The sequence below is a fragment of the Podarcis tiliguerta genome, assembly GCF_965153285.1.
Source record: "Podarcis tiliguerta genome assembly, chromosome: 17".
Lineage (NCBI taxonomy): Eukaryota > Metazoa > Chordata > Lepidosauria > Squamata > Lacertidae > Podarcis > Podarcis tiliguerta.
This window is the reverse complement of record NC_139550.1, coordinates 496,245-521,248: the sequence shown is the minus strand read 5'-3', so window position 1 is coordinate 521,248 and position 25,004 is coordinate 496,245. Positions and strand designations below refer to the sequence as shown.

The window sequence follows — 25,004 nt, the reverse complement described above, 5'->3', positions numbered from 1 at the left end:
GTTATAGACTCCGCTTACCCAGAAATATTACCTCGGGTTAAGAACTTTGCTTCAGGATGAGAACAGAAATTGTGCTCCGGCGGCGTAGCGGCAGCAGGAGGCTCCATTAGCTAAAGTGGTGCTTCAGGTTAAGAACAGTTTCAGGTTAAGAACGGACCTCCGGAACGAATTAAGTACTTAACCCGAGGTACCACTGTACAGTTTTCTGTGTGGCATTTTATTAACCATGTTACATAAGAAAACTTGCTGGATAGGTACATCTTATGGCCCTGCTATGTCATTGGCTAATGTGGAGGAACTAACACGGACATAACGTAGCTGTGATTCTAACTGCAGTGTTTATTGGATAGCATTGTTTGTGAAGCAAGCTCTGACAGCAAGATGGAGGGATGGGGCTACCAACTTTTCATTTTTGTAGATCCCCTGTGCCTTTCGCAGCTGAAGCAACACAACTTTCCCAATCAGCCACATGCCAACGGTGGGCAGCACAGGGGTGCCAACCTTGAATAAAATATTTGGGGAGGCCGGGTACATCACACACACACATCACATGGGGCAAAGCACACACACACACACCATTTGAATGGCAATGTCCATCAACTTGGGCAGGGCAGCCCCCTTAAATATTTTATTGGGGGTGCCAAAGGGCCTCAGCCCCTAGAGGTTGGCTGCTATGTGGCGGCAGCTGTTATGTTTGTCTACAAAGCACTCTGGAAGCCCCAGGAGCCCCGTAAGGGTCGCTAAGTGGCAGCCTTCAGATAGGTTTCCAAATGGTCATTGCTGGTATAGATCTTGCTTGACCTGCACATCACTGAGAGTAAAGAACGTATTCTGTCTCTAGTGACTGACCTGTTTCGCGTGCCTTGGCTTTGATCTTGCAATTAAAAAAATGAGTCATGAGGCAACAGGTTAAGTTGAGTTCTCCATGTTTACCAACAAAAATAGCTTGGCTTCTCATTCCTTTCATTAGTACATGGTGATATTTTTTTTCCAAATGAGAACCTCCTGATCTAATTGTCTGCAGCAACTTGGGGGAAGCTAGCCAGATCTATAAATTTGGAACAATCTAGCGAAGAGGCTCATTCCATAAGTGGAGCCCCAGCTATTGAAGCATCTCAGTCCTAGTGATGAAGCAGCGAGCCAAGGTAGCAGGCATCTGAGTGACTAGAAGGTAAACACCATTCATTCATTCATTCATTCATTCATTCATTAAATGCATAACATTAAACTAAAGTAAGGGCGCTGTGTGTTAGGAACTAAATCCTGCAAACTTATAACACATGAGCTAAATTCTAGGGGTGAGAAGCCTGCAGAACCAGTTTTTTTAGCTCTACCCTAGCAGGGAGGTCTTTGAGGGGCTACTGCAAACCAGAAACCTATATTAAATTCTAGTTTTGGAGACCAAAAAAAGCAAATCAGTGCTCCTGATTCTTCCTTTGCAGCCATGGCTTGAACTTTTTTTGCACCTGCTCCAATATATAGGACACGGGGTGTAGAAACTGTGGGTGTGGCTTGTCAAAAATAGGTCAGTAGGCCAGCCTCTGAGTCCTGACAGGCCATCAGTGCATAGGCAATTGCACACCACTGCCATAGATCTTTGGGTTTTCTACAAACCAGCTGTTAAGTTCCTCACTTGACGGTATCAACTCACTTTTTGTAGGTCTGTATACTTTTGAATGAGCTTCTATCAGGAACAAACCTCTTTTCCCAAATAGGGGCTGGAAAAGACTGAAGCTGTCCTGATTCAAGAGTGTGTGTGCTCTGCTGGAAACTGCTGATATATGTTAGGGGCAGTGCTGGACCACCTTTTCCAGATCTTCCAGATACGGCCACCTTACTTAACTATTGAATTGAATAAAGTTTTCTTCTGGGTAATCCTAGGTTGTGTGTCATGTAATTCCATCAGAAATTTCTGAGGAGAGACAACCACTTACATGCCTCAATCGTTCACAACATCAGGGTCTTTTCCAGGGACTCTTCTCTTCTCATGAGGTGGCCAAAGTCTTGGAGCCTCAGCTTCAGGATCAGTCCTTCCAGTGAGCACTCAGGGCTGATTTCCTTCTTATCATTCAGTATAAACAGATCCAACAGCACAATCCTAACCATAACTACTTAGAAGTAAATCCTATTGGATTCAATGGTGCTTACTCTCAGAGAAGTGGAGTTAAAATTGCACCTAAAAAGTTCGTCCATTTGTGGGGAATTCAGGGTGAGTGGGTTTTACAGCATTAAATTTAATTAGTAACAACAGCTTCAGCTTAAACCATTCCTGAAAGCCTCAAACATGGAGTTTATCATAATTATTTATGGGAAGAAACTTAAAGTTGGTTGTCATATTTGCTCCCAAGTGCTCCTTTGTACTGGAAAGGAGATTGGATGAATGTCTTAGCATGATCAGAAATGTTAGTTGACAAGATTTCAGCTCTTTTAATGGTTTACATAGAAACCTGACCTTTTGCAAGAGCTACCTATTAGCTCTTGTAGGAAGAGTATTGAAGAATGAAAATCAGAAAAACTATAAGTCCCTTTTATAAGTGGCTTATAAAATAAGCGATGAATCAAGGCCGACCCACCCATGAGACAAGGTGAGGCAACTGCCTCAGGTGGCAGGATCCCCAGAGCAGCAGATCCCGATGTAGGTCTTTATTACTTGCCTGCTCCCAATGTAGATTGTCACTCACCCCTTCTTCCCTGGCAGGGAGGGGGGAAGCCATTTTGTGGTCCATCTCAGGGGCCAAAATGTCTCAGGCCAGCCCTGCCTTTAACCTTTGTGGCCTTGTTTCTGCCAACAGAATCAATAAACAGTGTGGATAAAAGGGGAGAAAAAGAAAATCCCTGGCAGTTTCCTTTCTAGATCAAGAATTCATCATGTCTAACGGCTGATTTTAACTTGAGCAGTTGGTGAAGCACGCTGGAAGAAGCCACAGGTAAATTTTATAGTTTGTCTAGTTTTAAAAGGCAGGCTTCTTCCCATCAAGTGACAGAATAGCACAGGCTTCCTCAACCTCGGCCCTCCAGATGTTTTGAGACTACAATTCCCATCATCCCTGACCGCTGGTCCTGCTAGCTAGGGATCATGGGAGTTGTTGGCCAAAAACATCTGGAGGGCCGAGGTTGAGGAAGCCTGGAATAGCAATGACATGGTATTTTATTCACAATAATTGGTTGTGCTCTAAGAGTGAGATTCAACATCATGTGAGTGGATCTCCAATGGCTCAAAGGGACTTCTTTTCCCTCCATCTGCCACTCTTTTTCTCCATATTCCAGTTTTGCTCCAGAGGGTCTCTCCTGTTTAAGGCTGCCATATGTCCAGAATTTCCCAGACATAGCCGGAATTTGCCCGTGGAAAAGGTGTTTGGGTGGAATTTTTCCGGATTTTCACATTTTGAAATATGGCAACCCTGCTCCTGTTCTGCCAATGGAATCTGTTCCACTGGCAGATGGACACCAGAGTATTTCATCTATAGTTCTACTGACAGTGCCTACTATTTTGTCTGTGTTAGATAAAATCATGTTTAAATGGTTTATATAAAAGCTAGTAATAATATTGAGCCAATGAGCTAAAAGGGATGTAAACATATTGATTCTGGAGGATGATAAGGACCAATCAGGATCCTGTCAATGAGCCCAAAATATTTGTGATTTTTTAAAAAAATGCAGGAAAGCCACCTCGACCCAAGATTTTATCACTCTTCAATACTTTTATAATGGACTCTCATTGGCAGCATTGCCCTTTCTAAGAACTCTCTGTGAGCTGTTAATGGTTTGGGTAAAGTAGATCGCAGAAATGCTGCAAAATCTTCTTCCCTTGGCTTTTCCCAGTGACACATAGTAAACAGCCAACGTACTAGCTATTTCTAGAGTGTTAAATAGCTATCAATGGTAGAGGATTTAACTGTAGAGACAATTATTGTATTAGTCTTTTGGAGAGCCCTTAAGCAAAGAGCCTATCTGCCCTTGTTCCTTTTTCATGGTAATCTTGCTTTAGAAAAAGGACTTTGGAGATACTATTATTTTCTATAATACTTTTAAAATCATACTGTTTGTATGGCTATACTTCTCTTCCAAATTTTCAGTTTTACTCATCCTTTGCGATCTGTTGTTTTCTTTCCACATTACTTGTCAGAGCTGGCTCCTGGTCCCAGCTCACAGAGGACCAACGCTAGCCTGTAGTAATGTAACAAAGTCTTTATTGAAGTATAGTTTCCATTTCCAAGCCTCAGCGCCCCAGCTCTACGTCTATGGTCTAGACCGGCGAAGCTCCGTCTGAATCTCCGCCCCCTGTACACCAGTTTAAGACTCTAGCCTTACTCCACCTCTTCCGTCTCTCCTTTCTCCTCTGGGTCCTGCTACCCCCCGGGGTTCCTTCCTTCCTGGACTCTTCCGACGCAGACGTTGACCCCCCTGAGTCCTCCCTCTCTCTTCGTCGGGCTTTAGGACCTGGCTCCCTATCCGGGCTGCCAACAGTGCCGCCCTCCTGTACATTTGAACTTGGCGCGCGCGCGCAGCCTTCAACCTTCCTCTTGACCGTTTCCTCGCTCCCCGACGGAGGCGTGGTCAATCCTCCCTCATGTTCTCCCGCTGGCAGCGCGCCGCCTGATCCCGATGCCTGGGACTCCTCCCCCCTACTGCTCTCTGGTGTGGACGCTGGTCCGGATTTCCAACTGCTGTTCTCTGAGTCCCCTCTGGCCCCTTCTTCCTGGGGTGTCCCCCTTGCCCTGACCATGGGAGCCCCTTTCTGTGAATCCTCCGATTCACTGGAAAGACTCAGAGACCTCGGACCGTTGTCATCGCTGACATTTCCTTCAGACTCCTCCCCCTCGCTCTCCATTTCCTCTCTTCCCTGTGCCTCTGCTCCTGAACCCCTGACATTACTGTATACGTGGGTGGCCCTGTGTTCTCTAAACCACTGAGCCTCTTGGACTTGCCGATCTGAGGGTCAGCGGTTCGAATCTGCGTGATGGAGTGAGCTCCTGTTGCTGTCCCAGCCCCTGCCAACCTAGCAGTTCCAAAGTATGCCAGTGCAAGTAGATAAATAGGCACCGCTGTGGCGGGAAGGTAAACGGAGTTGCCATGCACTCTGGTTTTCCATCATGGTGTTCCGTTGTGCCAGAAGCAGTTTAGTCATGCCGGCCACATGACCCGGAAAGCTGTCTGTCAACCAATGCCGGCTCCCTTGGCCTGAAAGCAAGATGAGCGCCACAACCCCAGTCGCCTTTGCCTGGACTTAACCATCCAGGCAAGGGACGCGGGTGGCGCTGTGGGTTAAACCAGAGCCTAGGACTTGCCGATCAGAAGGTCGGTGGTTCGAATCCCCGCGATGGGGTAAGCTCCCGTTGCTCGGTCCCTGCTCCTGCCAACCTAGCAGTTCGAAAGCATATCAAAGTGCAAATAGATAAATAGGCAAAGTTCCATCGGGAAGGTACCGTATTTTTTGCCCCATAGGGCGCACCTAGCTTTTGGGGGGGGGGGAATTATAGGCACAGGGCTGGGGAAGCCCGAGTTTCCCCCGACTCCAGAACAGGCTGCTCTCCGCAAGCCTAGGGAGCCCGGCGGGAGGTCGCGCTGGCTCTCACGGCTTGCGGAGAGCTGCCCGAAGCCTGGAGAACACTTCTCAGCTCGCCCTGGGCTTCGGGATGCAGGCAGCTCTCTGCAAACCTTGGGAGTCCGGCGCGGCTTTGCGCCGGGCTCCCACGGCTTGCGGAGAGCTTCCTGAAGCCTGGAGAGCAAGAGGGGTTGGTGCGCACTGACCCCTCGCGCTCTCCAGGCTTCAGCGAAAGCCTGCATTCGCCCCATGGGACGCACACACATTTCCCCTTCATTTTTGGAGGGGGAAAAGTGTGTCCTATAGGGTGAGAAATACGGTAAATGGTGTTTCCGTGCGCTGCTCTGGTTCACCAGAAAGCGGCTTAGTCACACTGGGCACATGACTGTACGCTGTACGCTGCTTCCTTCGGCCAATAAAGCGAGATGAGCACTGCAACCCCAGAGTCGGTCATGACGGGACCTAATGGTCAGGGATCCCTTTGCCTTTACCCATCCAGGCGCATATAGGAGCCTGGTGAAAGGAGAGCGTTTTCCACCTGTGAGGGCAGCAGGCTGGCATAGGGGGGACAGGGCAGGTCTCATGCCTCCGGTGGCTCCCCCTCCCTCAGCACCTGCCTGAGGCTCACTCTGCCTCACGGGAGGACCGGCCCGGATTCACATACTACGTCCTTTTGAACGTGCTTGTGTGGGAAAGGCGGCTCTGGGCTTGTTTTTTGTTCTTCTTATGTATTTTGCGTTTGTATTTTGCTGCCGGGCGCCCTGAGGTCTTCGGCTGAAAGGGGCCATACAAATCTCATTATGAAGGTAATTCTCTTTTGGGGCAGCATCTGCCCGGCCGCTCCGAGGAAGAGCCGAGGGCGAAGGAAGCTCGCAGCCCGGGAGGCAGCTGCCATTTGCGGCCCAGCCCGCCTCGCCGAAGAAAGAAGCTGCGGCCCCTCCGAGGGAGCCAGGCGAGAAAGGAAGGCGAGGCCGCGCCCATCACAGGAAAGGCAGCTCCTCCAATAGGAGCGCGCGTCGGCTGCGAGAGCGGGGCGAACAGCGGGCCGGAAAGGAAGCTGGTTGGCGCTCCCAGGCCGCCTCAGCGCGGCCGCCCAATCACAAAGCAGCACTTCGGGCGCGAAGACCCAATCTGAATCCGGCCAAAGCCGAGTCTCCGCCCAAGCCGGGCGAGGCCTTTTCCTTTCCCTTCTTCTGCGCAGGGCGGAGCCGCGCTGGCCTCAGGCCCCACCCATTTTGCATCAGACGGTCTCCGGGCCCGTCCCTCTCTCGTGGGAAACATCCTGTCGTCTCATTGGCTCTGCCGCAGCGACAATTTAGGGACACCGGCTTCCTATTGGATCCCGAAAGGGAAGGGACGGGTACACCCTTGGGTTCTTTTCGTAGCTCGTAGGTGATTGGCCGCCCTCGCGGAGCGGAGGAAGTTTCCTGTCGCCCTCGCTGATTGGTGGCGAGGTAGTGCCAGGAGGGAGGGCATTCCGCGGCAGCTCTCGAGGATTGGCGGCCCGAATCCTTTCGGGTCTCTCCAGCTTCGGCCGTTCGGGTTGGCATTCACGGAGCAGACTTAGCCGGGTTGCGTAAGCGCGAGCAGGCTGCCGCCGCCGCTCCCTCCTCCCCCTTTTTTGGTGTAGTATGGAAGAAAGCGCAGCGGCGCCTTTCGGAAGGGGACGCTCGTTTCGGCATTCTCGAAGGGCACTTAGGAAGGCTGCGTAAGCGCGGCTAGCCCTAGCAGCCCAGAGAGTACGGAAGCCGCCGCCGCCGCCGGAGCAGCTAGCGAAGGAGGAACCGCCACGGCCCCACAGCGCGCAGCGGACAAAGGAGCTCGGGCGAAAAGGCGGCGCCCAGCGCGACCCGACGCCTCAGCCGGCCGGGCCGGGAGGAGCAGCAGCAGCGCCGCCGCCGCCGCCATGGCCCGCCCCGCCGCCCTCGCCGCGGCCCGCCCGCCGCACTGCAGCGCCCTCCGCCTCCGCCGCCCCTCCGGCCGCCGCTCGCCCGCCGGGTGGGCGCTATGAGGAGCAGCAGCCGCGCCAGGCCCGGCCTGTGTCCGCGCTGAGGAGAAAGGCTCCCCTCGCCCGCCGCCCCTTGGGGGACCCGCGCCCCGCATCTCCTCTCGTATTCCTCCGCCAGGCGGAGTCCGCCCTTTTCCCCGCGTCTCCCGAAGAAGAAAAGGGGCTCCTCTTTTTCCCCTCAGCCGCCGCCGCCTCATGTGACTGACTTTCCGCCGAGGAAGGACGGAGGAGCGGCGCCCCGAGCAGGGCCTCGGGGGGCGGCGACTGGATCGGGCAGGGTTGGGCCGCCGCCGCCGCCGGGAAGGCAGGAAGAGGATGGCGGCCCCCTCGCGATAAGGGGGGAAGAGACGGTCTTTTTGAGGGGGAGCCCCCCCATATTCACATTTTTAAGGGTGGGTGTCTTTGGGTGGGCGCGGGAGAGCCTGGATCTGCCCGCCCGCCGCCCTTCTCCTTCCCTTTCGGCGCCTGAGGAGGAAGAAACGGGGAGTTGATCCGGCGCGATCGGGGGGTGGCGGCGAGGCGAGGAACCATGTCCGGGCGGCCGAGAACCACCTCCTTTGCAGAGAGCTGCAAGCCGGTGCAGCAGCCCTCGGCCTTTGGCAGCATGAAAGTTAGCCGTAAGTATTGATTTGCGCAAATATCCGTGGCTCTCTCCCCTAAGCGCCGCATCTCTCGGCGGATGCCTCGGATTCCTCTTGGTCCCTTCGCGCTGCCTCTCGCGAAGTGTCAGACCCGGAGGAGGAGGCCTGGCGGCGGCGGCGCTTCCTTTCTTTTCTCCGGGCTCCCTCCTCTCCCCCCCACCCCCCTCCGCCCGCACTTGGACTAGGCCCACCCTCCGCCGCCTTCCATTTAGAATAAAAAGCCGGCCGTGGATTCTCCGCATTTCCTCCTAGCCTAAAGTGTTGCTTGATGCTTCTGCTAGATGCCTCTGTGGAGTTATCCTTCGGATCTGCATAGTGGCTTTTGTCAAGGATGAATTTGTTCACACAACCTTTAAGAAGTGATTAGATGTTGATCGACTCTCTTCATATTATTTCAGGTTTTCTTATATTTTTTGCCTTTTTTATGAGGGGTGCCTTCTAATGGCGAGGGCCTTGCTTCCATTTGATCTTATACACCACTGTTTCATACACCTGAACAATGATTGATTTCTTTATGCCTATAGCTAATGGAACTTCCTGGTGAACTATCAGTTCTCAAATCGTTTAAATCAAAATGTGTGTGGTATTGTAAAACTTACTACAAATAGAACTTCAGATTTGTTTTAATCCAGCTGCTTTCAAAGAACTCGTATTTATGGATGTAGCTTGTATTTAAAAGGACTTTGTGGTTAGCTCCATTGTAGGACATGGATTTTATAATAAGGCTCTAATCTGGCTACCTTTTTATGGACCTGAAAAAGTCCCTCCCCACCCCCAAGGCTGCAGTCCTAAAAACACTTGCTTGGGATGTTATCTGAACATGCAATAATATGGCCTTGTAGTAAGGATTATTGTTTGGCAGAAATTTTATGGAATATTTATCCATTCATTTCTGAAATGTTTGTCACAGCAAATAAATGTGTAAGAATGTTGGACGGGAGGAGGCGTTGGCCTTCAGAACCAAGCCAAAAAAAGCTCACCAGACTGCCAGGTGCCTGACAGCCCTGCAGTTCTTGAAGGACCATGCAACAAGCACAACATGTTTATCAGGCTCTTGGTTTTTTTTGTTTGATTGGTTATGAGTTATGAAGACCTGGGCCGCGGGTTCAAGTTGTAAACAGTCTTAATTTAATGCCTTGAGTGTCAGTAGTGCTTGTAAAAATGTAGAATATAATTGACACATGTTGGATGCTTTAGATAATATACTTTTGGTGTTACAAAACTTACTTATTTCAGAAATACTAGACACATTGCCTGTGTTTTACTTATTTTCATGTAAAAAGCATTGAGAGGTTGCAGCCCATTCATCAAAGCTTTGTTGACCACATAACTTAACTGTGGGACAACACAGCATATTAAGACTTGGAAGTGTTCATTTTTAATTCTGTGGGCGATTCTTTGATCAGTTTTGAGGTATTCTTGGAAGAAATGTTAGTTGACCACAAATTTTAGAATTAAACATTTTTAAAAAACTATTATTAATCAGTTTGCAGAGCTGTGGTGTTGGTTTTTTAGAGTTGCTATATTATTTATTTGGAATCCTAGAACAACATGGCAGTAACAGTCAATCCTGTACTGTATGTGTCTATTCAGAAGTAAACCCTATTTGACACATCTAAGAGAGATGGAGAACTTGTGAACCTGCATAATGTTACTGAACCACACCTCCCATCATCCCTGACAGCAGCCATGCTGGCTGGGACTGATTTGAATCGGAATGTGCTTAACAGAATTTATATACTGCTTGGTTATAAATAAAACCTCTAAGTGATTTACAAAATCCAACAACATCTGGAAGGTCACAGGTTTCCAACTCCTAGATTTCGTCGTAAGTTACATACTGATTTTCAAGATTGTTTTAAATTTCACAGTGCTGTATTAAAATTCTCTGGGTAAATCTATACATAAGGCAAACGTGAGGTTCCCTGTATATCTCATCACAGTAATGCAGGCTGGGGTTTGTACATAAGTCATTCCTAGGGGAAAATCAGGATCAGGGGTGTCTAACCTTCCTTGCCATAATTCTTGTCCTGGTTGTGTGTTCTGCAATTCTGTGATAGAGCAGTAGTCGGAAACCTTTGGCCTGTGGGTCTAATTATGCCTGCCAGGCCTTTCACATTTGGCCCATCAGGCTATTTCAACTAAGTGACGTCCACCTGCCCTAACCTGATGTCATGTATGATGTCAGGTCTGGGGCAGGTAAGGGCGGGGCTTGGCAGAAGGGGTGCTTGCCGGCATTACTGATTAGCTCATTGGCAGTGCTTGCCAAGGCTCTTTCACAGTGCAGGGCAAGCTAGCAGTCTCAGTGTGGCTTCTGAAGAATTCTAAAGTGCTATTTTCTGTGGTGCTTTGAATTGGGTTTTGGAAGATCCAGCAACCAGCCAATTGTCATATTTTCAGAAGCCCTGCTCAAAGTGCTGTGCAAAATAGGCAAAAAAGGTCACCTCCTGTTATTACAATGTCAGGCAATTGACAGGTGAGCTACCTGTCAAACTAGGCCTGTGCAGAGCGGGCGGGGCGGGGAGAATAACAATCTGGTTTACCAGTCTGGAGTGGTTCCCCATCCTTGTGGCAGAGAGATGCCATCCATTGATGCCCCCCCCCAATTGATGATACTTAGTAAGCATATCGACAAACTAATAGTTATATTAGTAAGAAATATTTTTTAACTGTTTGAGCAGCCCAGGTTGTGATGGATGCCTCTTTAAATTGCCACATGCAATTTTTTAAACACTTGCTTTAATATATATTTTTTGAAATTTGCTATGTAATTAATTTGTGACATTCTTCAAATATATATCTTTTTAAAAAGATTAACCTAAGTGATAACCTGGACTGTAATGTTTAATCAAGTTATTCAGTTATTAGTGGGCACCACAAATCTTAGTGGTATTTTAATTTAAAGCAGAATGGGATTTGTATATTGTTGAGCATCCTAGTGAGTCTGGACTTGACTCTCCCTGAGTTTAAGGTTATTTCTTTATTCTTTTAGTGCCTTTTGTTTAGAAGAACTTGGAAGCACCTAGAGACTTGGAAGCACTGTCAAATTGAGGCTACATTGGAGGGTCTAAATCTGCTAAAGCCTATTGGCTAACAGATTTTGTGGATCTGGCTGTTACGAATTGATTTCACCCCATGCAGAAATCAGTGGTTTTTGAGGTAGAAAAGAGTAACACTTTATATCACTTTTGACACCAGATAACATGAGGGCCTTGGGATATATCTAGCTCTGTCTTCAGGTGAAATTGGACGACTCCACCTTTTGATACAGTATTTGCCTTTAGTTCTAAAGAGAGGAACATCCCACTTGCTCAGTCACCTACTAGGCTGATCAAAGCATAGCATGGTTTGACCTGTGCCTTTCTATTTCAGTTCTTGTTTAAGAATGAGGAAAATAACTTTCATTTGTGCCATAATCCTATATTTTAGTTACAATTCTGTTCTTTGACTGCTGTTGCTTACATAGCCAAAATGACAACACAGAAGAGGGAGGTATGAACAGATTTGGGGAAACGAAGGTTTGCAGAAGCATAAACAAATCTTTAGGAAAAACCCTCATCCCTTCTCCACCTCCCAAAACGATCTAATGAAGACCGAAGCTGCTCAATGTCTATGGAATGCTGACTGACATGAGGAGTGAGGGAAATTTGAAAACTGGATTTGAGAGCCGCTCAGAGAGATGAAATAAAGAAATCCAATACATTAGCTGAGATTGAGTACTTGTGTACCCCCCTCCAAAAAACAGCCCAATGAGTCTTGTGCTTGCTCAGTACCCATGGAGTGCCGATTGACCATAGAGAAGGAAAAAATGGGTGGGAAGGGAAATGGAATGACTGGAAAAGGAGGGTCAAGGAAGAAACACAAAGATGTGTGCTGTAGCAATGGGTTTTCCTGCACCAGCAGGGATTTGGACCAAATGACCTTTGAGGTCTTTTCTAGCTGGATGGTTCTAAATAAATAAAGGTTATAGAAAACAGTCTCATTGTTTGGGTAGGTCATTTCCTGGTTCACAATAAGAAGCTATTTTTAAATGTCTATGGGAGAACTGCACATAGAAATCAATGTAGAAATCCAAGCTTTTATTTTAGTTGGGATCTGACCTCTGTGTGTCTAGTCCTCTCCAACCCCTCCCATGAAGCGCGGAAAAGCCCTCAAACCTTTGAGGTCTAAGCATACTTGGTGCAGAATGTGAACTGACTGTGGGATATGATGGAGTGGCAGAATGGAATGGCTGAACAGAAGCACTCGACACTGCAGCATTTTCGTTGCAGGATTTTACTGGTGTCAATGCATGGGCAATCCTTCCCTAGCCATCCTATGGCAGATCTGCCTTGGTCCTTATTTTTGATATATCTGGGTCCTACATATTTTTCTTTACCACTTCGTCAGTTAGTTGTTCTCAGTTTTCCTTGGTGAGATTTATATAGAAGGTAATGGCTTTCCGTGTACCATGGATCTTCTCTGTAAAATTCTTATTACCTCTTACGCTTTATACAGTCAGTCAGCAAGATATGGTATCTGAATAAGTGTGCATGCACACAAAAGCTCATACCAATAACGAACTTAGTTGGCCTCTTAAGGTGCTACCTGAAGGATTTTTTTCATTTTGTTTCGACTACGGCAGCAATACAATACATAAAATGTGGATTACCATTCAAGATTTCTTTGTAGTCACTGTATGACTGAATCAGAATAGGTTTCCTTTTTGAGTCTTCAACCAGATCACTTAGGTTTGAGTTGGAGGCATGTTTTCTAAGGTGAGTGGCAGTTGTGTTGATTTGAACCTCAAATAAATGTCAGACCAAACAATGCAATTATGTATTTAAGATTGTTCTGATAATTCGCATGGCCCTAATACCCAGGATCATTAAGAATAATAGTAATACCAAGTCCCAAAATACATAGAAAACTACTGATAATTCCTACCAAATGACAGATCTGAAAGTTCACATAATTCACATATCCAGAATCAAATATCCAAATTCTGTGGCTAAGATTCTTTGTCTGGCATAAAGTTTTAAGTGAATCCTGAGCAGTCTATACGAGTCCCCACATTATAAAGTAAAAGCCAATCTACATGAAAAAAATCTGAACAAATATAAATTGCTTGCAGTTTTAAAATCTTACAAACAAGGAGTCAAACAAAGGAAGCAATCTCAAAAGAACTCAGGTCAGTCTAAATCTGATTTGGTGCCACTAATTTTTTAAAGATATATATTTGGTAACAAAAAGGCTTAAATGTTTTAAAATTAGGTTTGCAGAAACAAATCAGCATATATTCTGTAAATAAATTAAAAGTTCCCTTTTGTCTGTTAATAAACCAAGGGAATAGATCCATTTCTCCTATGTGCAATATGCATTTAATTAGCTGTTTCTGCAATTTCTACTATTGATTTGGTATAAAATGGATTGTCTTAAAAATACTGTATATACTGATAGTATATTACTTTATATTGTGGATAATGTTCTTTTCTGTAACAAAAGCTTTTCATAAATGTAGGAGTGTTACTTACCACAAAGTCAACGCAGAGCAATCCTGTGCATGTTTTCTTGAAAGCAAGGTCCACTGGCTATGATTGTATAGTCTCACATCTCTGCTTATGAATGCATATGAAGGAGCCTTACGGTTGTGCATGCACCCCCCCCCTTTGTTAGAAAGCATCTTATTCTGATTTGAACTTATGGGTCACTTTTTAAAAAACCCCAAAAGTCACTCAAAGCAACTTAAAGCATACATTAAAAGCAACGTACAACTGAAATGGAGTAAAAGCTAGGGAGTAAGACATCCAATCCACTGAAGGGGGCACAGATAATTAAAAGTCAAAAGCCCAATGGAAAAGAGTTTTTTGCCTGATGCCTAAAAATGGGTAATGATGGCACCAGGTGTTCTTCCCTGGGGAGAGTGTTATGTAAATGGGAAGCAGCTGTTAAGAAGCCCAGTTCCCATGTTGCTACCCTCTTCACTTCCCTCGGACAAGACACATAGAGAAGGGCCTTAGATTATGAGCATAGAATCTGTGTGAGTTCATGTGAGGAGAGGTGCCACCTGAGGTATTGGGGTCCTGTGCTGCATAAGGGTTAACAGGTCACAACTAGCATCTTGAATTGATCCTGGAAACTAATTAGAAGCCTGTGCAGTTGTGCCAGAACTGGTGTTACACATTCAGACTGTCTGGTCAGCAATTTGGTTGCCAGATTCTGCGCCCATTGCAGTTTCTGAACAGTCTTCAAAGGCAACCCCTACTTTGGCAAAATAGGAAACCATGGCTAACTGAAAACTTCCTAATTTGTTTGTTGTCTTGCACAAAGTGGTTGCATGTGTGCCCAGAAGTCTCATTCGTATTTCAGCAATACAGGATATAAATAATCCAATTCTGGCCATTGTGTTCAGTGGAGGTTACAGCTAGGGAAATGTAATAAGCATTGTGGCCTTCCTAAGTGTAAATGCTGCCACTACACTCATTGTTACAAAAAGAGGAATGAAAACCACGTGAAATGTCACTATTCAACATGTTCATGTAATTGGTAGGGATGAGTAGTTTTCAGTGCATAAAGTCATAATGTCTCTTCAGTAATGTAATTTGAATGATCCAATTGAATCTCTTGAGTCTTCATACACTCCACATTAAATTATTTTCTTACTCATACCTGTTTTATATATTATAATACTATCATTCATTTTTAGGTTGATATTTTCTGCCCTGAGACCTCCGGGTATAGGGCAGTATATAAATTCAATAAATAATAATAATAATTCAAAATTTCTTTGCACTCTTTTTCACACTGAATGTGACTGAATGAAAATAGGCTTTCCTCCTGTGTCTTACTTGGGATAGACATTACTGTTGCCACTTTAAAACAGGTCACTTTAGATTATTCTCACATTAGGAGACATTGCAAGGAGTGACACACATCTCTGCTGGTCTTCAGTAGCCTGGTTGCCTCCTCTTGATTGTCTCATGACTCTTACATCCTTCAAGTCATTAAGATAAATAGCCATGTAGGGTCTGTTCATGGTCTTGATGACCAATGAGGCAGTCCCTGAAAGTGTGCTTATCATCTTGAGGTCTTAAAAGTGGTTTCTCCTATCTGTGAGTGATCTGTATTTCTGCACGCAAAGAAAGCAACCTGTTGGTCTCTTGTTTTCAGCGCCAACTTATGAATGTTTACTTAAAGAAAGTCCTACCATGTTTTTGGGGCTAAACTCTCACCTAAAGTTGCATAAGAAGGCGGCCTATATTCTCTTGGACCGTTCATTGATACAGCTAGGTCTTCTCACTTTCTGCTTCCAAAATCAGTCATGTCTCTCACAGAAACTTTCTAAAATGTATACACTGGCTACCATCTTGTCCTGCTACCCAGCACACTTGTCTGTACTTTTAAAATCTTTTTCTTTGCCCATGCAACCATAATTCTGCTCATATTTCTTGTTACCTCCTTGTGACAGTTGCTCCTTCTTATCTTCCACCTGCAACTACCTGAAAGTTTCCTTTTGTCTTAAATGGTGGTGGCAGGGATGTGAATTATTTCATTCTAAATCAGTTGAGTCACAGGAGAGAAACAGACTCTGGGATTATTGTTTCTGGAAGGGGTGGCTCGCTTTAACTCTTGCTGTCTTCCCCGAGACCCCTTGGCCAGGCAGTCTCAATTTCTCTCTTACCTCAAGGCCAGATTGACAGAAAGAAAACAGAAAAGCAGGTGAAATGCCCCTGAGGATGCTGACTTATCTGTTGATGACATACTTGGTTTTCCCTTGGAACAGTTGATTGCAAAAGTTCTGATTTTATGGTGACATCTCTCTGCTTACTCTAATTTTGTATTTGGGGTATGAAAAAGTAGACTTTCCAGCAGAGTACCCTCTTTTTGTTGTCTAGCTGTGTTTTAAAACATGCTGTGCAATGCATAGTACTGACCTCACTCTTGCTTCTTCATTGCGCATGTGGGCGAACAGCACTTGGAAGTTGCAGTTGAGTCAATTTTGATATTCCAATCTCTCCACTTCCTTGGGCATAAGTATCACTGAAGTCTGTAAGAATTACTTTGGAGCAAACATGCATAAGATCATGTTAAGAACAATTTTTTAAATCAACACAGTAAGGGTAGGAAGAATGGGGAGGCTCAGTGTTAGAGTGCACACTCTGCATGCTTCTCAGTTTCGGTCCTTGGCGTCTTTGGTTAAAAAGATTAAACAGCAGGTGATGGGAAAGATTTCTGCCTGTGGCCATTAAAAACCACTGCCAGACACAGTAGACCAGGGAAAGCCAACATGGCACCCTCCAGGTGTTTTGGATTACAACCCATTGGCTCCACCCACCATGGTCAGTGATCGTGGATAATGGTTGTAAGCCAACATGATACCTCCAGATGTTGTGGACATAGCTGGAGTAGGCAGTATTGGGCAGATGGGTTGCTGGTTGAACTTGAAAAAAGGCAGCTTCGTATATGGGGTAGGAGAGAGAGAAAGTGAGAAATAATGTGATAGCTGTTTGGATTATCAAGTTAACACGGTTACAACAGAAGCTATCAAATGGGATTTGTCTCGAGGGAAACAATGTATTCCCAAATTATGATGAAATTTGTGTTTTCAAATAATTTATTTGTATTTAGTTTGCATGGAGTCCCATTTCATCACTACAGACTGCCACATCATCCAGCTACCAACTGTTTACACAGGCTTAGGACAGTTTTTGTTTATATTCATTACTTGTTACAATTTTCGCCTTCATTATTAACATTTTGGATTGTATTTTCCTGAGCTTGGAAGAGGTCACTGTTTGCTATGCAGGGTTGCTACATAATTATTAATACTTTCAATATAAACATGCTTACCGTATTTTTTGCTCTATGGGACGCACTTTTCCCCCTCCAAAAATGAAGGGGAAATGTGTGCGCGTCCTATGGGGCGAATGCAGGCTTTCGCTGAAGCCTGGAGAGCGAGAGGCGTCGGTGTGCACCGACCCCTCTCACTCTCCAGGCTTCAGGAAGCTATCTGCAAGCCTTGCAAGCCCGGCGGGAGGTCCCGCGGGCTCGCAAGGCTTGCGGGCAGCAGCCTACAGCCCACAAGCTCAGGGGACAGCGGGGAGGCGCAGCGCCGCCACCCCGCTATTCCCCGACCTGATCTGGAGGCGGGGGGGGGGAGAAGCAAGATTGCTTCTCCCCATCGCCAGCCCCACAAGCTTGGGGGACAGCGGGGCAAGCCGCTGCCCCATGGAGGCTAAAGAGGCTGTCCCTGAAGGCAGAAGAGGCAGACGGAATGCTCCATCTCCCTCTTCTAGCTTGGGGATGGCTGCGCAAATCTGGGGGGGGGGGGATTTTCCCTTGATTTCCCCCCAAAAAACCTAGGTGCGTCCTATGGGCCGGTGCGTCCAATAGGGCGAAAAATAAGGTATATCAAAAACCTTTACAGTTCCTGATGACTTCAAGGTATTCATTGGTGGAAATGAAAGGTGATATTCAACTAAGTTGTTACATGCATGGAATGATGTTTGCTTGCACACCTGGGACTTCTTTCCTCTCGTCCCTCTATCTGCCCCCTGTAAGGCTGGGGGAACCCACAGAAAAGGTTTAGGGGACATTCAGCCTTATTGGGGGGGGGAGTCTTGTTGCGTGAGTGGACCTCATTATGTGTTATGCTGAATGCCACCCTTTATTTTAAAATTAGGGCTGCAGCTTTAATTGATGAATCAAAATGATGAATGAAAGTTCTTGACCCAATTGTTTAAAAAATTGATGCTCCCAGTCCTCCGTTGATGATGCTTTTTTGAGGTGAGCTACTGTAGCCAGGCTACTGCGGGAGGCAGTGGAAGACAGAAGTTCCTGGCATGCTCTGGTCCAGGGGGTCACGAAGAGTCGGACACGACTAAACAACAACAACAACACTGTAGCCAGGCAACACCCCCCCCCCAAAAATCATGAAATTGGAGGTTGCAAGGGTCACTAGGGCACTTTCCCATTTCCTGTGGGAGGTGTGCCTAGAGGAGGAAGTTGAATGTTAACTCACTCATGCCTGGAGCCACGGGGTCTAAAAAGGAACATATGAAGAAAGGTCCATTTAGTCCAACGTTCTGTTCCTGCAGGGTCCAACCAGATGTGTGTGGAAAGCCTGGAGGCAAGACATGAGTGCACAAGCATTCTTCCACTCCTAATCTCCACTCCAGCCATTGGTATACAGAGCCATATAGTCTCCCATAGCGGTAGTCTCTGATGATAGCTTTATTATCCATGGATTTGTCTAAACTTGTTTTAAAGCTGTCTAATTTGGTGGCTGTCATTGCATGTTGTGCTAGTGAGTTCTATACTATGCTCTGTGTGAAGAAGTATTTCTTTTTTCCTGCCCTCAATCCTCCCACATTTAGCTTCATTGAATGACCCTTAGTTCTAGTATTATTGAGAACATTCTTCACTCTTCCCTTTCTCCACACCTTGCAGAGTTTTATGCATCTTTTATTATGCCCCCTCCCCATTTACTCACCCCCCCCAAACTAGAACCCCTCCAAATGTAATGTTACCTCACAGGAATGTTTTCCCAGCTCCTTGATAATTTCATTGCCTTTTGCTGAACTTTCCCAACTTCGCAATAGCCTTTTTTGAGCTAAGGCAGTATATAGTATATAGTATTCCAAGCATTATAATATTGTCTGTTTCCAACGATGGAGAGCATTTGGTATCAACCTTTGGAGCAGTGAGATGTTTGCTGATGGGAAAAGAAGGAGAAAGTGACAGTTTTGACTAAAAAAAATCTGATAATGTGTGGAGATGAATATCTGGTGACTGCCACTATCTTGACCACCTGAGGTAGGAACCTTGTGTTCAGTAATGGAAAGGAACAGGATTGCCCTTCCTTCTGGGGATATTGTTGCAAAAGTTTCTTTTTAAAAATGCTACAGTATGTGTTGGATCAAGGGAACTCATCACTAAGAGGGCTTAGGCAGAGAAAATGTGGAGAAGACTTCTAATTTCAAAACGCAGGGAAGGGACTTCTACGGTATATGTCTGCCAGTTACGTCAATCAAGAAGAGGCATTTGAAACTAGCATAGCATCCATCCAGGGGTCTGCAAATTTGGACCCTTTTTTGTATCATATTGGCTCATCCTTTTCAGTTTCCCCCCCAGTGTGCTGGCATTCTACAAATATATGAGTGGGTTGATAAAGCAGTTCAGTTCAGTCCAGTTGTGTTGATTATAATGAAAGATCAAGAAACTATAAAGTACTTGTGTGGCAGTGATCACATGTGTTTTACTGTTTGGCCTGACATCAGCATCAAGAATATTCATGACAATCATGGTCACTCATGATACAATATGTAAGGAAGGGATTCATCTGTTCTTCTAACTGGATGTCATCCTACTCAGGGCACTGTCAATAAAAGGAGGCTTGCTATCTCTCCTCCCTGACAATGAGCCACGTCAAGGGGACAGAGAACATTCAGGTGGACTGGCTGAGCAGACCACTGCTAATGCCTGGGCTGTAGCACCTCTGTAGACAGATATACAAGAAAATGTGGCACAAAATGGAGTGAAACCATTCACATCTGACTCAGACCACCAACTCAGAAGATGCTTCATCAGATTCCCATCCCACATGGTGGAAGGGATGGATGCCTTTCATCTGACCCCCTTACTTGCAAGTTTGCTAAAGAAAATATGGCTGGAGAAGACAGAACTCATTCTAATGGTACCTGCAATGCCTCAGTGCCATTTTAGCCAAGTCAGCTGTGGTTCTCAGATATATTGTGTCTGGCCAGAGCGCTACCATGGACTCTGCTCAAACATCCACTCAGTATGGCTGAACTTGACCATTTGGAAGACCACCGGGAAAAGACTCACAAAGGGGTGGATTTCTGGACTATAATCCCAGCATTTTTTCCCTCCCACAAACCAGCCACCCCTGTGGTTCTACCTGGGAGACCTTCTTATGCTGGTACAAGAAGAAACACAAAAGCTCTTCCAAAGTTCCACTACCAGAAATTGTACTGTTCCTACAAGATGGGTTCAAATTGGGGCTCAAACCAAACATGTTGAAAAGACAGGTTTCAGCATTGTCCTCGATCCTATCTAGATGTTCATCGGCTCACATCCTGATCTCAAGCAGTCCGTGATACAACATAGGTTCCCAACATGGGATCGACATACTGTCATGATGGTCTTACCACACCTACTGTTCAAGCCCCTGAAGAAGGTGCCACTCTGAATCCTATTGTTCAAAGTGCTGTTCCTGGTTTCTGTGACCTGAGGAAGACTCATGTCTGAACTTGGGACCTTGTCCATCTTAAAAGAATTGTGTATAATCTATAGAGATCTTGTAGTATAATGGACTGATGTTAACCTTTATACCAAAAGTTAACTCCACATTCCACAGTCAACAGGACCTTATAGATCTGACATCATCATCATCATTATTATTAAAATTTGAATACCCTGTTTCATCTGAAGGTCACAAAGTGGTTCATAACATAAAATACAAAATGAATACACAGCAAGCCTCTTCATTCATCCCTTTGTGGTATACTGGAATGCTATGCAGTAGAGCCTAGTCATAGTTTTCCATTTTTTTGAACTGGAAAACTATGATTGCCAGCTTCAAGACAAGCAAAGATCCTGGGGTCAGTCCCCCCCCCCAATCAAGTGGACTATAAGCAAACTGTGGTTTGAAATTTGTTTTAAGATTTGGGCTTGTTCCTCAATTGTAGCCCAGACTTAGAAACTCAAATATATATGCTAGGTGCCAAATGATTCCTTAAGCAAGGGTAACAGTTGCAAAAATGGAATGCCTAGTTGCCATTTTTGGGCAAGACATTTTCAGTATGACTTTTTGATTTCTAAAATTCATTCTGATTGTGCAGATAAAATATAACTGATCGAATTCTCCCGATGGTGGAGATGTCAGGGGCCATCCTGGTGACCAAGCTTCTTCACTTGGTCGCAGGTGGTTGATAGCCAGATGCACACAGTGGGGGGGGGGGCAGAGAGTAGGCGGGGGTGGGGCTGGCACACGTCCTGGGGGTGTGACACGCCGCCCGCAGGGGCGTGGCATGCGTCCCGGGGGCATGGCACCCAGAATGCGGGGCGGGGCAGCCACGATGGCACCCCCACTGGGATGGCGCTGCCGGGGGCGGTGCGCTCCCCCCGCACTCCTCTTCCTCTGCCAGTGGATGCACATCCGCTTGGTGCCTGGCTAATTTCTAACACTGCTGTAGCCACATTTCCCCATAGTTAGACAAGCATAGAATTATTAATAATTAGAATATCCCTGGTTTAATCATAGTTTGCCTGAAGAGCAAAAGCCTTGTTCATCTTGTGGATTATTAAGATATGAATGAAGTCTGAATGAAGCCATAGTCATTTTATAATCTATAATGTTTATTTCACATATAGAAGTGAGTTTTGTTTAGGGATTTTGTTCTGTATTTAGCCTGTAAAAGCTGTCAGAACATCTCATAAAGTATGATCTGAGAATAACTGATTTATATAGCTTTGAATCTGAGGAAGTGTAAAGCCAACTGCCTTCACTAAAGTGGTTAATTTGAATGGTGAAATTGCTTGAGTGGGGCCTGAATGGCAGGAATAGGCTGAGCCTACAATTTTAGGGTCTGCTTTTTCTCCCTTTCTGGAATTCCCATGATCCATTGATTGGCATGTATTTAAATTTACAAAGCAACAAATTTTAAGATTTCTTCACAGTTAAAACATAAATTGATCCTGAATATTCATTCAGACCAAAGCCAATCTAGTCCATCTTTTCTCCCACAGTGGCCAGTTAGGTGCTTTTGAGAAGTTCACAAACAGGATTTAATGTTAATAGCAATCCCCTACTGTTTATGTCTGGTGTCTGTTATTGAGGTTCCATTTGGGGCTATTATCGCTATCAATAGCCATTGGTAGGCATATTCCGTAAGGAAAAGTAATTTTTTGAAGTAATCTTAGGGCTAGAAACACATTCTGTTCATCATGAGCCTCTTCTTCTTTCCAACTCCAAAATGGAAATGTGGGAGAGGTTTGTTGAGCCCTGTCGTATTCTGCCTCCCAACTTTTGAAGCAAAGGAAAAGCAGTTCACTGTCAGCATATGACAATAACAACTGCAAGAGGGAAGGAATGTGGTGCTTATGCGTTGTTTTGTAAGTGTCCCAGCAACCAGCATGCACTAGACCTGGAGTCCCCACCACAATGGCAGCAGAAACTGCACTATCATAAACATCTCCCTTGGCACCAAGGCCCTCTGCTTTTCCTAATTTAAAAAAATGTAGATGCTTAATTCTGCATGGAGCTGAGTATGTGCCCAATTAACCATGTTGGGTTAAGCACCTGCTCATATATCTCTGGCACTGAAATAACAGGTCTTAAACATGCTTAACTTTAGCTTGATAATGTCCCAAGTTTGCAGCCAGTTCTATTAGAACTAACTGTCTTAAATGGAATGAGAAGGCATGTGTGTAGATAACCCTAGCTACTGAAAAGTGGTTGTGTTACTAATTAGGCAGAATGCCTGTCCCTATTACTGGACAGTGCTGCATAAACATAAACCTGCATGTCCACATGCTAAGTATCTTGATAATACTTTTTTGTGAACTGAAAATAATTGCTTTGGGATCTGCCAAGAATACCTAAAAAGTCTGGAAAACCCTTGGTTGCTGATAGCCTATGTACAAATGCTTTTTAATATATTGTCAGGATGCTTTTTTCTGGTGTGTGTGCTGTGCAATACTTGGGAAGCCCAAGAATCTCAGTGATACTGTGTAGTCAATGTGCGTGAAAGAGGAAAAAGAAAATTTTGTTTTAGAGCAAGGTTAGGAAACATGATCTGGCCAGTGAGCGAGATGCTTACCTCTCCTTTCACACACAGGCCACCTGTAAATCACTTGACATCATTGCATAATCTGTTAAAAGTTCAAAGGAGTTTTGTACAATTGTCAATCTGTTGTTTGGTGGTTATAGCAACCCCCTTTGAAGCTGTGCTTTCAGCACCAGTCATCTGTAGGTCTGGGTGAAATATCGATATATTGTCCAAAACCAGTTTGAAGTCCATTTCGTGATATCTGTTTCATAATTTTTGACCTGGCAATATATCGCGAATCATGGTATGTGTCTGTGTGCCATGCAAAAAATACAGTGGGAAAAATGATGAAGCCAGCCAAAGCTTCTCTTGATTCCTGCGCCCCCTGTTAACTCTGCCGACTCAGCTCTCCCCTGCCTTATGCAGGGGGCAGTGAATCACAAGAACAAGTGCTGGCAAAAATCACAATGATGCCTCTACATCCTTATTTTGGACATCATGATATGTTGGTATATCACGATGTTTAACTGATGGTATATCACAGTGTTGAAAACCAGATACCACCCAGCCGGGAGCGCACTTTCAAAGAGGGTCCCTGTAAACGTCAGTTAGCTCATCCTTGGTTAAAGAGCGATGTAATGAGTCCCTAGGGCACTTCCTGGAGATGGTGGTCTGATGCAGAGGAGGAATGGGGTGGTTTTGGGGGAGTCTGATCTGGCGAGAGCTCTAGTGGGTTTATGGTTATGGCCAACAAGACATGGATGATGTAGGGGAAGGTCCTAGTGGCATTGGATGGGGGGAGATTTGGATCTCCAGGAGGGCTTGAATGAATTATCTGTGGGTCTTCTGGGTGCTTCTGTACCTGCGAGAGAACTGGCTAGAGAGCCCTTTCCTTTCAGGGAGAAGCCTTCCCCCTAGGAGAGGTCCCTAGGTAGTTAAGCTACTTTTGGCATCTCAATCTCAAAGGACACAGTGACACCAGTGGTGGTGCAAGCGGACACTGCATGTTTGGCCAACTCAGAGGAGTGCCTAGGCGGCACAGTGTGGAGTGTATGTTGCTCGTTGAATCAGCAGCTTAGCAATGCCTGGTCATATAACTTAAAGCTCTGTGGTGCCTTATTTTGTCACCTGTAGACCTATGTTTAGGCACTGTGCTGAATTCCTGAATAAAACCTGGTTGTGGTGAAAGCTCAAGTTCTGAATTTGGTGAGTGGAGCCAGGACAAGGAGGCGCCTTAAAGTATCTGCGGGGGGGGGGGGGGAGAATGTTCCTAAAATGGAGCATTTTTGCCTTTGTGGAAAAAACTTCATATAGCTTCCTCTGGAAAGAAAAGAAAACCCTCATTTTTTCTTCCTTTCCAGGGGAAGCTGTTTGCATTCAAAGCATTGGAGGAAGCACTTTGAATACAAACTGCTTTCTGTGCAGCTGATCTCAGATGATGGTTGGGATTTCAGCTGTGCAAGGTTCTTTTCAGGTTCCTACTATCAGCTGATCATTGGTGCCTGCAGAGAGTCTTTGAAGCACTGACAATCAGCTGATAGTTGAGGCTTCAAAGTTCTCTGCAAATCCCTTTTGACACAGCTGCAACTTTGCTTGCCCCAGTGGTTTTAGTAGGCGTAACTCAAATATGTTGGAGAAATTGTAGTCATAAAGGTGGTAGGATTAGGAATGCTTGTTAGTGGCATGCTTTCTGTTAGAGGTTTCTCAGAAAATAGTTCAGATATTGAAATAAAACATTGAGCTTACCCCTCAATTATGTCTATTAAGTATATATGAGCATAGTAATTCAGACATTAAAAGAGTTACTAATATTTCTAATAGCGATAGTTCAAAAATAGAGGAATATGGAATGCCTGGACTTATCACTGTTGTATCACAATGCGTGGGATGTAGCCATTGTGGACAAACTAACACATCAGTTATGAGTAGTTGGGAGCAAGGAAACTCTAGATTAGTTTTTTGCTATTTTCACACCACACCAAACAATAATATGCCCCTTCCTCAGTGAAAACTTGATCTGGATGTTGCATTAAGTGTCT

At 45.4% G+C, this 25,004-nt stretch overlaps 1 protein-coding gene across 3 annotated transcripts in view; it reads left to right on the top strand.

Moving 5' to 3' along the window:
* Window positions 1-7,028: 7,028 nt before the first annotated feature.
* GSK3B (glycogen synthase kinase 3 beta) overlaps window positions 7,029-25,004 on the top strand; it is a 59,867-nt gene continuing 41,891 nt past the window's right edge. Inside the window, exon 1 of one of the 3 annotated variants that reach the window (XM_083420326.1) lies at window positions 7,029-8,170. In XM_083420326.1, coding sequence (XP_083276452.1) covers window positions 8,083-8,170 — 88 coding nt within the window. In that variant the 5' untranslated portion in view covers window positions 7,029-8,082. Of the gene's footprint in view, window positions 8,171-8,510; window positions 8,554-25,004 lie in introns of those variants that run through there. The other 2 variants (XM_083420327.1, XM_083420328.1) reach the window with 2 other exon arrangements.